We start from the raw sequence: 19026 nt of genomic DNA on the forward strand, positions 1-19026 counted from the left end.
GGTATCTTCTAAAATATGCGGATGATGCACACGAAACATGATTTAGAAAAGTTGCAACTATGAGCTTATGTTTGTTATTTTTTAACAAGTCACTAATGAGTTGTGATTTTTACGAAACTTGAAATCGGAAAACAAGGTCGATTCATGTGCATGGAAGTTTTTTTTATGGATTTTTTGGATGTCTGGAAATAAATTTTTGAATATCATTCACACCTGACTATGATACCACTTATTAGAATAGGAAGCACATGGTGATCTGTTGAGAATACGGGAAGCAACCACACGATTTGTTAACCGGTTCAAGGAACAAGCATGACTATGGTGCTCCTAATCTATATTGATAGCAGCACAGCCCTTGGCCACCGAGAATCGGCTCGCCCTTGACGGTTTCAGGTGTGAGTAGTTCGGGGAGGTTGCCGGCCTAGAATCATGGAAGGTTTTAGAGAGATGTCCAGGGTGGAACGGTGTGCAAGATAGCACCGCCAGTCATGGTTGGTAGGTACATGCGGTTGGTTGGCAGTACATATAAGTGGGTCGTTGGTTAAGGGAGGAAGAAACCGGAGGAGGAAGATGTTGCAACCGTTATACTTCAATGCAAAAGCGAAGAAAATCGATTGAAAGTTGAGTGGAAATAAGCGACCCGTATTAAACACTAGAGATTTGATTGAAGATAAATTACTCTTTGGATGTGGGGCACACACATGTAATCTTATGTCACAAGAGAATTAATAGAAGCCAAACACAAAAACTTGGACAAGCAAAACAAAGATACAAAGAAACAAAAGAGAAGATACAGCCTCAGATGAAACCATCGAGCCAAACTATTTTAGTACCCTCAAGTGAGTGCCTACATCAACCTTGCAAGATGTTAGAACTGCTGCCACCAAGTGTAGGTGCCACCGAACCACCAGTTGTACGGCGCAACATTGTCGGCCATGACGACCCGACCGTCGTCGGTCTGTACCCTGAAGGATAGACTCTGGCCGTTGAGGTAGGAATTGCTCTGCCAGCTGGCACCCCAGTTCCTGCTCATTACCATCCAGTCAGTCTTGGACCCCTTGATCCACATTTGGGACACCACGCCGCTACCGCCGACATTTTCCATCGTGACGAGCTCAAAGTAGTCGTTCCCGTTGATGGTGAACCTCATGCCTCCACTCCTCTGGCAGGGAACCCTCCTGTAGTTGACGGGCACAATGCCGCCTTGATAGACGGCGATGGTCTCCTAAGCGGGCTGCGACATGTCGAAGTGCTGCCGCGGCGGGTTGCACCATCCGCCGTTGTCGTTGGCCAGGGCGTAGTTGGGTGGGCAGAAGTTGGTTGCCGTGATGGTGATTGACGTGCCCTGTTTGCACGACGGTGTCTTGCTTGCATAGCAGGTGATGGTGAAGCACATGCCGCACGATGCGCCGTTGTTGAAGAGCGCCATGCTCAACGCTGCTGACTTAACCCCGTACCCGCACACACCACCTGCATATTTTGTATTTCTTTTATTTGTTTTCTCTTTTTCTTTTATTTAATTTTGCCGTTTGACTTAATTTTGAATTTTGAATTCGAACGTGATTGGATCATCGCGAGGTTAACAACAGTAATCACGGTGATGTGGCATCATTAGCATGGGATTACTGTAGCATAATTATCCGGGCGTTACAATTCTCCTCCACTAAAAGAAATCTCGCCCTGAGATTTAGGAGGTAGAAGGAAACAATTCGGGGTATTCATCATGCAGGCGATCCTCGCGTTCCCAAGTGTCATCTTCAGAGTGATGCAACCACTGGACCTTGAGGAACTTGATCGCCTTTTGACGTGTGCGGCGTTCAGCTTGGTCGAGAATGCAGACCGGATGCTCTTTATAGGAGAGGTCCTGTTGCAACTCGAGCACTTCATGATCCACTGCTCGGATTGGGTCCTTGAAGCAGCGGCGGAGTTGTGACATGTGGAACGCATCATGAACCTGAAAAAGGATCGACGGTAGTTCCAACTGGTATGCCACTTTTTCACGCTTTTCGAGAATAGTGAAATGACCAATATAGCGAGGAGCTAGCTTGCCCTTGACCCCAAAGCGTTGTGCACCCTTCATTGGTGTGACTAGAAGATAAGCCTTTTCGCCAGGTTGATAGACCATGTCTTTATGATGACGATCATACTGACTTTTCTAACGTGACTGAGCAATCTTGAGATTCTCGCGGATAACGCAAACTTGTTCTTCGGCGTGTTAGATAATATCTGGACCGAAGAGTGGATGTTCCCCAGTTTTTGACCAGTTCAAAGGGGTTCGGCACTTTCGTCCATATAACACTTTGAAGGGGGCCATCTAGTGTGTAGTTGGTTAGAGGAGGAAGAAGCGGGAGGTGGAAGTTGTCCCATCCGTTGGATTTCAACCCAAAAGCGAAGAAAATCGACTAAAATTTAGGCACAAATAGGCGACCCTGTATTAAACACTAGAGATTTGATTGAAGATAAATTACTCTTGAGATGTTGAGCACATACATATAATCTAATGATCTTATGCCACAAGAGAATTAATGGAAGCTAAGTACACAAACTTGGACAAGCAAAATAGAGATACAAAGAAATAAAAGAAGAGATACAGCCTCAGATGAAATCATCGGGCCTGACTATTTGAGTACCCATAGATGAGTACCTACATCAACCTCGCAAGATGTTAGAACTGCTGCCACGAAGTGTAGGTGCCACCGAACCACCAGTTGGACGGTGCAACATTGTCGGCCATGACGACCCGGCCGTCGTCGGTCTGTACCTTGAAGGACAGGCTCTGGCCGTTGAGGTAAGCATTGCTCTGCCAGCTGGCACCCCAATTCCTGCTCATTACCATCTAGTCAGTCTTGGACCCCTTGATCCACATTTGGGACACCACACCACTACCACCGACATTTGCCACTGTGACGAGCTCAAAGTAGTCGTTCCCGTTGATGGTGAACCTCATGCCCCCACTCCTCTGGCAGGGAACCCTCATGTAGTTGAAGGGCACAATGCCGGCTTGATAGACAACGATGGTCTCCCACGCGGGCTGCGACATGTCGAAGTGTTGCCGCGGCGGGTTGCACCATCCGTCATTGTCGCTGGCCAGGGCGTAGTTGGGTGGGCAGAAGTTGGTTGCCGTGATGGTGATTGACGTGCCCTGTTTGCACGACGGTGTCTTGCTTGCGTCGCATGTGATGGTGAAGCACATGCCGCGCGATGCACCGTTGTTGAAGAGCGTCGTGCTCAACACAGCTGAATTAACCACGTGCGATGCGGAGTTCGCGCAGTTATTCCCGGCAACTGATGTGACGCATATTATGACAGAGGAGTCGGACCATCAGGCGCTAGTTGTCAGAGTGCAGGCGGCACAGGTCGCAGCGCACTCTGGAGGCCAGCAGCCGTTTATCTATGAAGCCGCTTGGGCAAGGCACGAGGGATACGAGACCATGGTGGCCAGTGCATGGGCTGAAGCCCATGCAGCCAATCAGGAGGCTGGCGCACTCGGCGCGGCATGCAGTCGCCTCCTGTTCACGTCGAGAGCCATGCACAGATGGAGTCGCCAAGTCTTCGACTCAATTAAAAAACAGATCGCTCACCTCAAGGTTCAGTTAGTGGATGCTAAAGAACGGGGCGCTCGGACGGGATACAGACAGGAGGTAAAAGATATAGAGGATCAATTACATGAATTATATGAAAGAGAAGAAGTATATTACAAGCAAAGATCCCGGATTGATTGGTTAACAGAGGGGGATCAGAACACGAAGTACTTCCAGAATCGCGCCTCACACCGTAAAAGGAAAAACACTATCAAGGCTTTGAGGAGAGATGATGGATCTAAGTGCACGGACGACGAAGGTATGAGGAAGATGGCTGCTGAGTTCTATGCCAGGTTGTTCGCATCAGAGGGTTCTCGTGATGCCGATACAATTTTGCAGCATATTACCGGGTGCGTCACAGAGGAGATGAATGCAAAGTTGGGGGCACCGTTCACAGATGATGAAATTGAGAAGGCACTTTTCCAGATGGGCCCCACGAAGGCGCCGGGGCCAGATGGGCTGCTGGCCATGTTCTTTCAGAAGCATTGGGCGTTAGTAAAAAATGATGTGTGCAACGCTGTTCGCGAGTTCCTTGCCGGGGGTGCAACCCCAGATGGATTTAATGGCACAACTCTGGTGCTGATTCCGAAGGTAAGCTCACCGGAGCTGCTTTCACAATTCCGCCCAATTAGTCTCTGTAATGTCCTATACAAGATTGCCGCGAAAGCACTGGCTAACCGGCTGAAGGAGGTGCTACGTTTTATGATATCGGAGGAACAAAGTGCCTTCGTCCCAGGAAGGCTACTAACGGATAATGTCTTGGTGGCATATGAGTGTGTGCATGCGATAAGAAAGCGGAAACGCAGGAAACCTTTATGTGCAGTAAAGCTGGATATGATGAAGGCGTACGACAGAGTGGAGTGGGATTTCCTAGAGAAAATGTTACTCAAATTTGGTTTCTCCTGTCACTGGACGGAGATGATTATGAGGTGTGTGAAATCAGCTACCTTTGCGGTCAAGTTGAATGGTGGGCTATCTCACAGGTTTTGGCCATCGCGTGGACTTAGACAGGGAGATCCCCTTTCCCCCTACCTCTTCCTTTTTTGTGTAGAGGGGTTCTCAGCTTTGCTGAAGAATGCACAGAGTAAGAAGGAAATCAAAGGAGTGTTGTTTGGATGCACCGGGCCGACTGTTACTCACCTCCTATTTGCAGATGATAGTGTGGTGTTCTTGGAGGGATCCCGGGATAATTTTGAGGCGCTTCATGTCATTTTGCAGGGGTATGAAGTGGCGTCGGGACAGAAAGTTAATCTTCAAAAATCTGCTATTTTCTTCGGGAAAGGTTGCCCGGATGCATTGAAACAGGAGGTGAAGCAGATTATTGGCATTTCTGAGGAGGCCCTAAGTGAACGGTATCTAGGGCTCCCCACTGTCGTTGGAAAGTCAAAGGAGGGTACGTTCAAGTATGTTAAGGAGAGTGAAAGAGGGAAAGTAGGCGGATGGAAGGGGCAAGGTCTATCCAAGATGGCGAGAGAGGTGCTTGTCAAGTCGGGTCTCCAATCAACACCAACTTTTACCATGAGCTGTTTTCAACTCACAAAGAAAATATGCGGGAATCTGTCATCTATCTCTGCGAACTTCTGGTGGGGTGAAGCTAATGGGCAAAAGAAGGTACATTGGATAGCTTGGGATAAAATGTGTGTTAGGAAGCATGAGGGCGGGCTCGGGTTTCGTGACCCAGAAGCGTTTAACCAAGCGATGCTTGCCAAACAAGCCTGGAGAATACTTCAGGTGCCAAACTCGCTGTGTGCACGAGTCTTAAAAGCTAGATACTTTGGGGATGGGTCGATCCTCAATGCAACGTGCCCGGATGGAGGTTCCTTCACTTTCAGAAGCATTATTCATGGGGAGGAATCTCCTCTTGGATGGGCTCATTTGGAGGATTGGGGATGGGACGAGAGTCAAAATACATCATGACAATTGGATACCACGGAAGGGATGTTTAAGGCCACTGGGCCAGAACTATATACATGGGATCACGAGGGTATGCGATCTACTCAATGATCAAGGCAATGCTTGGGACCACAGTAAGGTGCAGTCCATGTTTGCCCCGGATGAGGTGGAAGAGATACTGCAGATTCCGATTGGGGGGCCAGCCATGGAGTACTTAGCTTGGAACTTCACCAAAAACGGGGTGTCACGGTGAGGTCAGCCTACCACTTGAGAATGGCACAAAAACGTCTAAAAGCATGTAGGCCGGAAACTTCATCTCCTGTGGCAGAGCATAAATCTTGGCTGAGCCTATGGGATACTGTAGCACCGGGCAAGGTTAAAATACATATGTGGCGTCTCATCCGGAATGGGCTAGCTGTGGGCACAGAGTTACAGAGGAGGAAGATCAAGGAGGGAGTTGTTTGTGTTGCTTGTGGGAGGGAGGAGACTAACTATCATAGATTTTGGGGTTGCTTTCACTCAGCAAAATTCTGGAAGATCATGCAGTGGGAATTGGGGGTACCGGTGGCGATCCCACCGGAGTCAGCATGCCCTCAGAGTGCATTATCTAGGTGGCTCATGGAGTGGCTCCCGACAGCGTCCGATGATGAGAAAGCCGTCTTGGTTCAAGGTGTGTATGCACTCTGGTTAGCCAGGAATAACGCAAGAGAAGGACGAAGGATCGAGGATGCTGCAGCTATTGCGAGAAGAGTTTTCCAGTTAATGAAGGAGTGGCAGTCCATACATGGTCGAAAATGCAAGCAAGACAACCCTGCTCCGAAGGAAAAATGGCAACCACCTGATCAAGGGTGGGTGAAGGCAAACGTGGACGGAGCTACGTCCAAGGGAGGGGAGTTGGGAGGCGTAGGAGTGGTCATCAGGAACCAGGAGGGCGCGTTCATGGCCGGGGCGTGCCAGGCCTATCCTGGGTGCAAGGATGCGGCGATGGTGGAAATACAGGCATGCAAAAGGGCAGCACAACTAGCTCAGGAGCTAAATGTTGGACGCCTGCATGTGGAGATGGACTCCCTTGAGATAGTCAGCAAGCTGAATAACAAGGAGAGGGACTTATCTATGCTGGGACCGGTCATAGAAGAGGTTAAGCAACTTCTGGCGTTGAGGGATGGCTGGAAAGTCACTTGGGTTAGACGTTCTGCTAATAATGCAGCTCATCTGTTAGCTAGACATAGTGTGGCAAATAATCTGTGTAAGGTTTGGCTAGCCGAACCCCCGGACTGTATTTTGCAGGCTGTTTCGGACGAGATCCCTGCTTGGGACGTTTAAATAAAGAGTATGCGAGCTTCAAAAAAGAAAGAATTAACCCCGTACCCGGCGTTGTACAAGTTCCCGTACCCGCACGCACCACCTGCATATTTGTGTAAGTTGCGTCCTGCTTAGTAAAAGAAGATCGAGGATCTGCGGCATCCAAATAATGCATGCAGCTCAAGCGTAGAAGAAACCTTACCCATGGTGTCCGACGCGTCGCTGCCGCCGTAGAATGTTGCAAATGCAGGCGTCCATTGAGCAACGGAGGCCTTGAATGCAAAGGCCAACAAGGTGGTGAGAAGAAGCAGAGAAGGAGCGTCCATTTCAATTTCAGAGCACGCCTAGTAAGTAATGTAGCTAGGCCGACAAGTCCTCAAGGTTTATGTCTTGTGCTTTTGCAATGGTAATGGTGTCCCTATTTATAGTGTTCACATCATCAGAGCTTGCGTGTTGGTTGCTAATAATTGTAAGCTTGATTGATTATGGAGATTTTCTATGTGATGATTTTCGTTAGGATTGGTCAGCTTAACAATTATTGGGATGAACATGCCTTGATTTGCTTAGGATGGCCGTTGGCTCTTGACGGTTAAGACTAACACGGGTACGCGGATTAAACAGGAGCATACCCATGTGCAGTTTTTCCCTATCAAATTGCAGGAGGCACGTCTTATATTCCGACGAAGCATGAAGTTCTAGTAGGCCGGCCGGCAGACAGGCGTATGATCTTTATCGGGAAAAAAGAAGTAAAGACAGACTTGTGATGTTATTTCAGGCAAGATATCTGAACTTGTGAAGAGGATTGTGACCTTGTCCTTTCAAGTTTATCATAATTCAACTATAGCAGCGTGACGATCTGTTTGGCGGTGAACGAAAATCATTTCTTTGACATTATTCAGTTTTTTCGATTAATCAATCCTCGTTGGAGTTCTAACACTAGAATGAATATTCAATCTCTGAACTGCTAGCACGTCATTGCTTACACTGAAATCATTTTGGAGTACATCATTTGTGAGCATACCTGACAGTCTGACGCTAATCACTAATGCTCTCGTGTGTGAACGCTATTGTAGCATGTCAGGTGTACATAGGTAGATTAATCGTGTAGACAATACATAGTCAACCCCATAACCACCGTGCCCTTCAGTTAGAACATGCATGCATGTCAGTCTAACAAAGTCTTGGGTAATCATGTGCAAGTACATTTTAATTCACCGATCAATCAGGCATGTCATAACTTGGACCTGCTTAATCCAGAAAAATAATGTACCTGCTTAAGTTAAATAATTCTGGAAAAAATACACTCGTACATTAGGGTGTACTAGTAACAATGTATGTGCAACGCACGTTTATATTAGGTAGGATATTAGTTGCATGTTATATTAGGTAAGATATATCTGTTGCACGTTGGTATTTGGTAAGATATCAATTATTTTTTTCGCAGGAATGGTAGGATATTAATTACATGGCAGATTTCATGGGATAGCGTTGAGTCAAAACGTGTTTATAACCAATGGCAGTGGTGGGTAATTAGTGTGTTAAACGTGTTTGGTGCTCAACATTGGAGGAATTTGAACCGCTAGATAACATGATTTGACGGCCGAGATGGTTTGAATCTGCCCCTTTGGGTCTTTTTATATTGGTATAGATATAGATACTGCATTGGTGTCAATTTTTATAATGAAAATACATTTTTTAAGTGTGGTACACAAAACAAATCACGGACTATTATAGTGAACAGTACATGCGGTAGAAACACGTGGTTATTATTTTTGTAGCTCACATAAAACTTATTAACCGAAAGAAAAAACGTCACAGTCCCCCCGGGCGACGCGAGCGGCAACTAGTGTTCCTCCGCGCGCTGCCTCCCCTCCCACCTCCATCTTTCGTCATCTCCCAAGGCGAACACCGGCCAAGGTCATGCAGACGCCGATGACGGTGGCGGCTAGGCCTCAGTTGCTCCGTACCGTGAGGAGGACTTTGGAACCTGCGCCCTGCATCTGGCATGGCGACATCGCCCTCGGCAGGCGGTGGTCGTGGGTGGTTCCAGCCGGCGCTCTCGACCACTCGGGTGGTGCGACGCCGGCGGGCAGTTGGTTGCAACGTGGTGCTCCTTCTCCTCGCCAGATCGGAGGTTCGGTCCCCTCCCTTCAACTCCCCCTTCCTGCTTTCCAGTTTTATTCGACTCTATGCTGCCAGGATCCGGAGCGGGTTTGTTTCTGGTGGTGTAGTTTGGACCGGGGGAAACCCTAATTCGGCTAGCCCGGCCAGGCGATGGCGATGCCCTAAGACGCCTTTTATCCTCCTTGGAGGCGCAGCCGTGGTCCTCCTAGCCGGCCCCGTCCCCTCTCCCGAATGAAAATTCAAAATCCGTATCGGTTTGGACGGTGACGGTGCACTGCGCGTCGTGTTCTCCATGGAGGCACCGCTCGGGGAGGATCTGGGCTACGAGTAAGGGGCGTCGAACAGGGGCGGAGCCCAATGTGCCGACCCCGAGGCACATGAATACTGCTCCAAATTCATATTTACTATTACATGTCATCTGAAAAAGGCTTGGGCATCAGGGTTGAGGTGAAGCGGTACATCAGGCAGGTTCCACGATCACGCAAAACCCTATGCGCCGCTCGTTGTGTTAATATGTCGACACAACGCACAGGGGAAGCCCCGCATTGCTAGCAGCGGGACGACCCATTATACAAAATCTAGCCAGCCGGTTTTGGGAAACTGCTAGAAGGTTCCTTAAACCGTTTTTTTCTTTTTGACCTGTTTTCTGTTTCTTCTTGGGTTTTTTTGTTTTTCCGCTTTTATATTTCTTTTTCTTCTTTCTTAATTTTGTTGTTTTTTCTTCTTTTTCGTTTTTAAGCTTATTTCATTTTTCAAGTTTATTTTTTAACGATCATCTTTCAAAAATTGTTTGAAATTTTCAAAAAATGTTCATATTTTAAAGAAATGTTCCTATTTTATAAAATTGTTCATAAATTCAAAAAATGTTCTTGTTTTAAAAAATTGTTTGCATTTTTGAAAGAATTCGAAAATTGTTTGCATTTTTCAAAAATTGTTCTGGAATTTCAAAAAATGTTCTTATCTTACAAAAATGTTTGAATGTTTTCTTTTCAAATTGTTGACAATGTTCAAAAAATGTTCCTGTTCAAAAAAAATTGTTAACAAATTTTAAAAGTTGTTCACTTTTTCACTTTTTCAGCAATTTCAATAAATATTCACAAGTTTCTTAAAAAATAATGTGTTCAATTTTTTTTTCAGGAATTTTAAAAATGTTCGTGTTTCCCAATTTTGTTTTGGAATTTGGAAAAATGTTCCCGTTTTAAAAAACTGCTCGTGATTTTAAAAAAATTCCTATTTTTCAAAAAATTTATAGTTTTCGAAAAAATCGCAATTTTGGAAATTGTTTGCGTCTCACAACATTCCGTTTTTCGAAAATAAATTGCTTTCGAAATTCTTAAACTAATTCGGATCTGCGCAACATGTTTGGGCTATAAGTGTGATGCTCCCATGTCATTAGATACGGCTCCTAGCTTAGCTGGTAGGAATGCGTCGTTTATAGCAATTGATCATGATCATGTGTTCGAATCAATTGTTGTGCAATTTTTTTAGCTACAGTGGAATTTGACGCAGAGAGTCACACAGAAGGTCCCCATGACCTGCCCCTTTCGATCCAAATGTCATTGTTTTGCTAGCCTTTTTAAGGCAAACTTGTTTACTTATATCTGTACTCAGATATTGTTGTTCGCTGACTCTTGTATATTCGAGCGAATATATTCGAGCCTTAAGGCCCCTGGCTTGTAATATAAAGATTGTATTATTTTAATTTACGTCTAGAGTTGTGTCATAAAGTCTTCATGTGAGTCTCCGATCTTGATCGTGTATATTTGTGTTTATGACTAATGCACGATGTATAGAAGTATGTCATTGGAGGAAGAAGTGGGAGGAGGAAGATGTCCAAGCCGTTGGATTTCAACCCAAAAGAAAAGAAAGTCAACTAAAATTCAAGCACAAACAGGCGACCCCGTATTAAACAGCTCCACCTCTTCGGATATTGGGCATACACATATAATCTTATGATCTTATGGCACAAGAGAATTAAGAGATGCCAAGTACAAAAACTTGGACAAGCAAAACAGAGATACAAAGAAACAAAAGAGGAGATAAAGCCTCAGATGAAATCATCGGGCCTGACTATTTGAGTATCCTTGAGTGAGTACCTACATCAACCTCGCAAAAGTCTGTTTAATCCGCACGGCTTTCGGCAGAGAACTGTTTGCGTTAGGCTACCTTGCACAAACGTTTCCACACACAAAATTGTGTGTGATATACATACGAACGGAAATGTTTTTTTTAGAATTCACCGTGTGGGATGTACAAACGAACGGAAACGATTGGCTTTCGATGCCTCGCCAGATCACACACAAACTCATTTTACCCCAGCCTGTGTGCCAGGAGGGCCTATCCCCGACGGTTTCTGGGTCGTGTGGGAAGGACCCCCCTATAACCCACACTCATTTGGCGACGGTTCCAAACACCATCGCGGAAAGGCGTTAAAAACCGTTTGTATAGCAGGTCTCTGCATCAGTGGATGTACGACGTCCCTCTCCAGTAGGCGTTCCCAAGTCAGGGGATCTCGTTCCCGACTATGATACCACTTGTTGGAATAGGAAGCACACGGTGATCTATTGAGCATCGGCAAGCAACCACACGATTTGTTAACCGGTCGGTGAACAAGCATGACTATGGTGCTCCTAATCTGCATTACCACCACCACAACATTGGGCCACCGAGCATCAGCTCCCCCTTGACGGTTTCGGGTGCAGGTAGTTTGGGGAGGTCACCGGCGATACAATCGTGGCAAGGTTCAAAGAGATGACCAGGGCTTGCAAGGCGTGCACGATAGTGCCGCGGCCACGGTTGACAGGTACATGTGGTTGGTTGGCGGTATATACAAGTATGTCATTGGTTACAGGAGGAAGATGTCCCAGCCGTTGGATTTCAACCCAAAAGAAAAGAAAATCGACTGAAATTCAGGTACAAATAGACGACCCCATACTAAACAGTAGAGTTTTGATTGAAGATAAATTACTCTTTCGATGTTGGGCACACACATATAATCTTATGATCTTATGCCACAAGAGAACTAATAGAAAAACTTGGACAAGCAAAACAAAGATACAAAGAAACAAAAAACGAGATAGAGCCTCAGATGAAATCATCGGGCCAGATTATTTGAGTACCCCCACATGAGTACCTACATCAACCTCGCAAGATGTTAGAACTGCTGCCACGAAGTGTAGGTGCCACCGAACCACCAGTTGGACGGCGCAACATTGTCGGCCGTGACGACCCGACCGTCGTCAGTCTGTACCCGGAAGGACATGCTCTGGCCGTTGAGGTAGGCATTGCTCTGCCAGGTGGCACCCCAGTTCCTGCTCATTACCATCCAGTCAGTCTTGGACCCCTTGATCCACATTTGGGACAACACGCCGCTACCGCCGACATTTGCCACCGTCACGAGCTCAAAGTAATCGTTCCCGTTAATGGTGAACCTCATGCCCCCACTCCTCTGGCATGGAACCCTCCTGTAGTTCACAGGCACAATGCCGGCTTGGTAGACGGCGATGGTCTCCCACGCGGGCTGCGACATATCGAAGTGTTGTCGCGGCGGGTTGCACCATCCACCGTTGTCGCTGGCCAGGGCGTAGTTGGGCGGGCAGAAGTTGGTTGCCGTGATGGTGATGGACGTGCCCTGTTTGCACGACGGCGTCTTGCTTGCGTCGTAGGTGATGGTGAAGCACATGCCGCATGATGCGCCGTTGTTGAAGAGCGCCGTGCTCAACGCAGCTGAATTAACCCCGTACCCGGCGTTGTACAAGTTTCCGTACCCGCACGCACCACCTGCATTTTTGTGTAAGTTGTGTCTTGTTTAGTAAGAAGATCAAGGATGTGCGTCATCCAAATAATGTATGCAGCTCAAGCGTAAAAGAAACATTACCCATGGTGTCCGACGCGTCGCTGCCGCCGTAGAATGTTGCAAATGCAGGCGTCCATTGAGCAACGGAGGCCTTGAATGCAAAGGCCAACAAGGTGGTGAGAAGAAGCAAAGAAGGAGTATCCATTTCAATTTCAGACTACGCCTAGTAAGTAATGTAGCAAGGCAGGCAAGTCCTCAAGATTTTTGTCTTGTGCTTTTGCAATGGTAATGGCGTCCCTATTTATAGTGTTCAGATCATCAGAGCTTGCGTGTTGGTTGCTAATAATTGTAAGCTTGATTGATTATGGAGATTTTCTATGTGATGATTTTCGTTAGGAATGGTCAGCATAACAATTATTGGGATGAACATGCCTTGATTTGCTCAGGATGGCCGTTGGCTCTTGACGGTTAAGACTTAAGACACGGATACGCGGATTAAACAGCATCATACCCATGTGCCGTTTTTCCCTAGCAAAGTACACGAGGCACCGCTTTCAAGTTCTCTTAGTGGATGGGATGTCTTGTATTGCGACGAAGTATGAATTTCTAGTAGGCCGGCCGGCAAAAGACGTATGATCTTCATCAGAAAAAACAAAGTAGAAACAGACTTGTGAATTGTGATGTTATTCAGTGAAATTGTGAAGTGGAATAACGTTGTCCTTTAAACTTTATCAGAATTCAGTAATGCAAGCGTGACGATTTGTTAGACCGTGAAGGAAAATCATTCTTTTAACACTATTCAGTTGTTTCCAATAATCAAATGATCTGTTTGTAACTTAGGAGGATGCGATGGGGATAAATCTCAGATTTTATTTCAAGTTCGAACACTAGAATGAATATTGAAACTCTGAACTGCCAGCACGTCATTGCTTACAACTGCAACCATTTTCGAGTACAATTTGTGAGCATACCTGACAGTCTTACGCTAATCAGTCATGCTCTCATGAGGTTACGTGTGAACACTATTATACCATATCAGGCGTACATATGGATTAATTGTGTAGGCAATCCATAGTCAACCCCATAACCACCGTTTCTTTCAGTTAGAACATGCATGTCAGGTTCACAAAGTCTTGGGTAAGGGTAATCATGTGCGAGTAAATTTTAATCCACCGATCAACAATCAAGCATGTGATAATTTTTGCACCTGCTTAATCCAGAAAAATAACGTACATGCTTAAGTTAAAAATTCTGAAAAAATAGACAAGCACATTAGGATGTTTTTCTTAGGGGAAGTATACATTAGGATGTATACTGCATTGCTGTAAATTTTCATGATGAAAATACACTTCTATGTGTGCTATACAAAACAAATCATGAACTTTTATAGAGAACAGTATACATGATAGAAACACATGATTATTTTTTGTGTAGCTCACATATAACTTATTCACCATGAAACTTTACAAACATTTAATATACATCCCTATGTTTATGTGTATTTTTTGTCAGATTTTTTTGAAACAAAAAAAATGATTTTTGATTATTTATTAATTCAGCCTCCATGGAGCTCGACATCCATTAGTGATTTCCGGCACACACCATGCTATTAAAACATTTTCTCAAGCGCTCTCTGGATCCATGTTATGAGTGTGTTCAAAATGCGGGAATGTGTATGTGATGATCACAAGCTTGGTGGAGCATAGAGAATGAAAAGAGAAAATATGGCTTGGTTTGCTAGGGATAAATTGATTCTCCCTAAATTCCAGGTGGCACGAGCTTGAGAGATATAAGGTTATTTGAAGTGTTGTAGTAATGGTGATAGTGTATTAAGGGCGAATCACTATAGATCACCTGATAGTGTATTATGGATAATCCTGATAATGTATTAAACTGTTCTAGTAATGGTGATTTATACTCAATATCGCTGATGACTGGATTTAAATCGACAACCGAGGATTCATCGCTTCCTCCTCACAGAACGATTCACACACTCGCTAGACTGCAAACTTCATTTATTTTTCTCCTTGGTCACATGCACACCTTAGGCCCAATTGGACCAAATAATTGTATATTATCGATTTTGTCATGGGAGCAGTCACCCAGTCTGTGTAGCAATCTGTGTGCTTGGCATCAGAAGCCTGGGCGGGATTGCCAAAATAAAATCCAACGGCCAGAAACGCTGAACCTTCAAATCTGATGGCCGATACCACTAATGGTCTAAGAGGTCTGAGAAAGTACAGTTTCAATGTCTCTAAATGTGCTCGATTGTTGACAACAAACTATTGCCGTAAATGGAAACTTGAGAAATCTTGCTTTTACTGGCAATGCATTTAAGGTTTGGCATGGTAAATAACATGGATTGGAACTGCTAAAGAGAGGCCCTGCTTGGCGAGTTGGCATTGGAAAATATAAAGGTTTGGACGGACCCGTGGATCCCTCACGACATGTCTCATCAAAGTTCGAACAGTCACAACGGAAGGTCATTGTAGGTTTAATACGGTGGATGATTTTCTAGGTAATCATGGACCATGGAAGTTTTGAGGGCCGTCGGCAATTTTATCTGCTACTTGATGCTGAAGCAATCTTAAAGATTAGAACATCGCCAAGAGGGGACGACGATTTATAGTTTTTTTCCTAGCAAGCATGGTAGATTCTCGATGAAGAGTGCATATAACCACAGAGACCATTTCGAGTGTTATTTGCGGCTCAAAACTTTTTGGAATTACCAAGAACCCTAAAATAATTGTAGGGTTATTCATAAAGCTAAAATTGATCTACAAAATGTGTGTGAGCTTTCCTTTTTAATGTTTTGCGTTGGGAAATAATTTCCCTAAATCCCACATAGCATTTGAAACCCTGGATTAAAGTTTGGAGATTTATATGAACCTTAAATCATTTTAGGGAATAAATATAATATCCCATAACAGAGTTGCAAAATATTTATTTGGTTTGAAATATATTTTCCTAAGCCCCAAGTATTTGTTAAACATATGTGGGGTTTTCCCCCAAAAAATTGGATTAGATTTGATCTTTGAATCAAATTCAAATTCAACTGCAAAAAGGAAACAGAAAAGAAAAGAAAGAAAAAGAGAAAACTAAACCTAGCCTACCCTATTACCTAGCCCACTAGCCCCTGACGTAACTAACGCTCAGTGAGCGAAGCTCAGCGTTCAGCGAGCCCAGTCGAGCGAGCCAATGGCCCATTTGTATTCCAAATTGGTACACAAGGGCAATATAACGTTGACCGTTTGATTTTATGACGATCCAATGAATTTTTTTTTTAGAAAAGGAGGATGACCCCCAGCCTCTGCATCTGGTCGATGCATACAGCCACTTTATTAATTATTCTCACAAGACCTCACAAAGTTATACAACAGTGAGACTAAAGCCGTCGTCTAAGCAACAAACTGTCGCTACACCTATCCAGTTGATGAAGGGGCGCAGATAGCCTGGGCCTAATACCAAACAGACATCACAGCCAAGCCTAGCATCTAAGACCTGAGACCCCAACCTGTTGGAAATATGCCCTAGAGGCAATAATAAAATGGTTATTATTATATTTCCTTGTTCATGATAATTGTCTATTGTTCATGCTATAATTATATTAACTGGAAACCGTAATACATGTGTGAATACATAGACCACAACATGTCCCTAGTGAGCCTCTAGTTGACTAGCTCGTTGGTCAATAGATGGTTATGGTTTCCTGACCATGGACATAGGATGTCATTGATAACGGGATCACATCATTAGGAGAATGATGTGATGGACAAGACCCAATCCTAAGCATAGCACAAGATCGTGTAGTTCGTTTGCTAAAGCTTTTCTAATGTCAAGTATCATTTCCTTAGACCATGAGATTGTGCAACTCCCGGATACCGTAGGAATGCTTTGGGTGTACCAAACGTCACAACGTAACTGGGTGGCTATAAAGGTGCACTACAGGTATCTCCAAAAGTGTCTGTTGGGTTGGACGAATCGAGACTAGGATTTGTCACTCCGTATGATGGAGAGGTATCTCTGGGCCCCACTTGGTAATGCATCATCATAATGAGCTCAATGTGACTAAGTAGTTAGTCACGGGATCATGCATTATGGAACGAGTAAATTGACTTGTCGGTAACGAGATTGAACGAGGTATTGGGATACCGACGATCGAATCTCGGGCAAGTAACATACCGATTGACAAAGGGAATTACATACGGGATTGCTTGAATCCTTGACATCATGGTTCATCCGATGAGATCGTCGTGGAACATGTGGGAGCCAATATGGGTATCCAGATCCCGCTGTTGGTTATTGACCGGAGAACGTCTCGGTCATGTCTGCATGGTTCCCGAACCCGTAGGGTCTACACACTTAAGGTTCGGTGACGCTAGAGTTGTTATGGGAAATAGTATGTGGTTACCGAAGGTTGTTCGGAGTCTCGGATGAGATCCCGGACATGACGAGGAGCTCCGGAATGGTCCGGAGGTGAAGATCGGTATATTGGACGAAGGGTATTGGAGTCCGGAATTGTTCCAGGGGTACCAGGTGATGACCAGCGTGTCCGAAAGGGGTTTCAGAGGCCTCGGCAAGTGTTGGGGGCCTTATGGGCCAAGGGGAGAGGGCACATCAGCCCACTAAGGGGCTGAGCGCCCCTCCCACCCCATCTCACGTAACCAGGAGAGGTGGGGGCGCCACCCCTAGGGCAGCCGCCCCTCCCGGCTTGGGGGGCAAGTTTCCTAGGGGGTGGGGGCGCCCAAACCCATCTAGGGTTTCCCCTATGGCTGCCGCCCCTCCCCTAGGGAACCCTAGGGCACCTCCCCCTCCTCCCTTCCCCCTATATATAGTGAGGGAGAGAGAGGGCAGCCGCACCCTTCCCCTGGCGCAGCCCTCTCCCTCCTCCAACACCTCCTCCTCCTCCGTAGTGCTTGGCGAAGCCCTGCCGGAGAACCACGAGATCCATCACCACCATGCCGTCGTGCTGTCGGAGTTTTCCCTCAACTTCTCCTCTCCCCTTGCTGGATCAGGAAGGAGGAGACGTCCCCGGGCTGTATGTGTGTTGAACGCGGAGGCGCCGTCCGTTCGGCGCTTAGATCGGAATTGACCGCGATCTGAATCGCTGCGAGTACGACTCCACCAACCGCGTTCTTGTAATGCTTCCGCATCGCGATCTTCAAGGGTATGAAGATGCACTCCCCTCTCCCTCGTTGCAAGTCTCTCCATAGATTGATCTTGATGATGCGTAGAAAATTTTGAATTATTGCTACGTTCCCCAACAGTGGCATCATGAGCTAGGTCTATTGCGTAGATTCTATGCACGAGTAGAACACAAGTTGTTGTGGGCGTTGATTTTGTTCAATATGCTTACTGTTACTAGTCTTATCTTGTTTCGACGGTATTGTGGGATGAAGCCGCCCGGACCGACCTTACACGTACGCTTACGTGAGACAGGTTCCACCGACTGACATGCACTTGTTGCATAAGGTGGCTAGCGGGTGCCAGTCTCTCCCACTTTAGTCGGATCGGATTCGATGAAAAGGATCCTTATGAAGGGTAAATAGCAATTGGCATATCACCGTTGTGGCTTTGCGTAGGTAAGAAACGTTCTTGCTAGAAACCCGTAGCAGCCACGTAAAACATGCAACAACAATTAGAGGACGTGTAACTTGTTTTTGCAGGGTATGCTATGTGATGTGATATGGCCCAAAAGAATGTGATGAATGATATATGTGATGTATGAGATTGATCATGTTCTTCTAATAGGAATCACGACTTGCATGTCGATGAATATGACAACCGACAGGAGCCATAGGAGTTGTCTTAGTTTATTGTATGACCTGCGTGTCATTGAATAACGCCATGTAATTACTTTACTTTATTGCTAAACCGTTAGCCATAGTAGTAGAAGTAATAGTTGGCGAGACAACTCCATGAAGACACGATGATGGAGATCATGATGATGGAGATCATGGTGTCATGCTGGTGACAATGATGATCATTGAGCCCCGAAGATGGACATCAAAAGGAGCAAAATGATATTGGCCATATCATGTCACTATTTGATTGCATGTGATGTTTATCATGTTTATGCATCTTATTTGCTTAGAACGACGGTAGTAAATAAGATGATCCCTCATAATAATTTCAAGAAAGTGTTCCCGCTAACTGTGCACCGTTGCGAAAGTTCGTTGTTTTGAAGCACCACGTGATGATCGGGTGTGATAGATTCTAACATTCACATACAACGGGTGTAAGCCAGATTTACACACGCGAAACACTTAGGTTGACTTGACGAGCCTAGCATGTACAGACATGGCTTCGGAACACAAGAGACCAAAAGGT

The 19026-nt window shown here is 45.5% G+C and overlaps 1 protein-coding gene and 2 pseudogenes across 1 annotated transcript; all 3 read right to left on the reverse strand.

The window, feature by feature from the left end:
- Nucleotides 1-868: 868 nt before the first annotated feature.
- Nucleotides 869-1572, reverse strand: LOC119279675 (annotated as a pseudogene).
- Nucleotides 1573-2515: 943 nt separating this feature from the next.
- Nucleotides 2516-7102, reverse strand: LOC119281592 (annotated as a pseudogene).
- Nucleotides 7103-11847: 4745 nt separating this feature from the next.
- LOC119281593 (expansin-A8-like) lies at nt 11848-12952 on the reverse strand. The gene is made up of 2 exons (XM_037562081.1): nt 12778-12952; nt 11848-12680 (listed from the first exon to the last, which is right to left on the reverse strand). The coding sequence occupies exons 1-2, from the start codon at nt 12899-12901 to the stop codon at nt 12055-12057; spliced, it is 750 nt and encodes a 249-aa protein (XP_037417978.1). The 5' UTR covers nt 12902-12952; the 3' UTR covers nt 11848-12054.
- Between the last annotated feature and the right edge of the window lie 6074 nt (nt 12953-19026).

Source organism: Triticum dicoccoides, chromosome 3B (assembly GCF_002162155.2).
Source record: "Triticum dicoccoides isolate Atlit2015 ecotype Zavitan chromosome 3B, WEW_v2.0, whole genome shotgun sequence".
NCBI lineage: Eukaryota > Viridiplantae > Streptophyta > Magnoliopsida > Poales > Poaceae > Triticum > Triticum dicoccoides.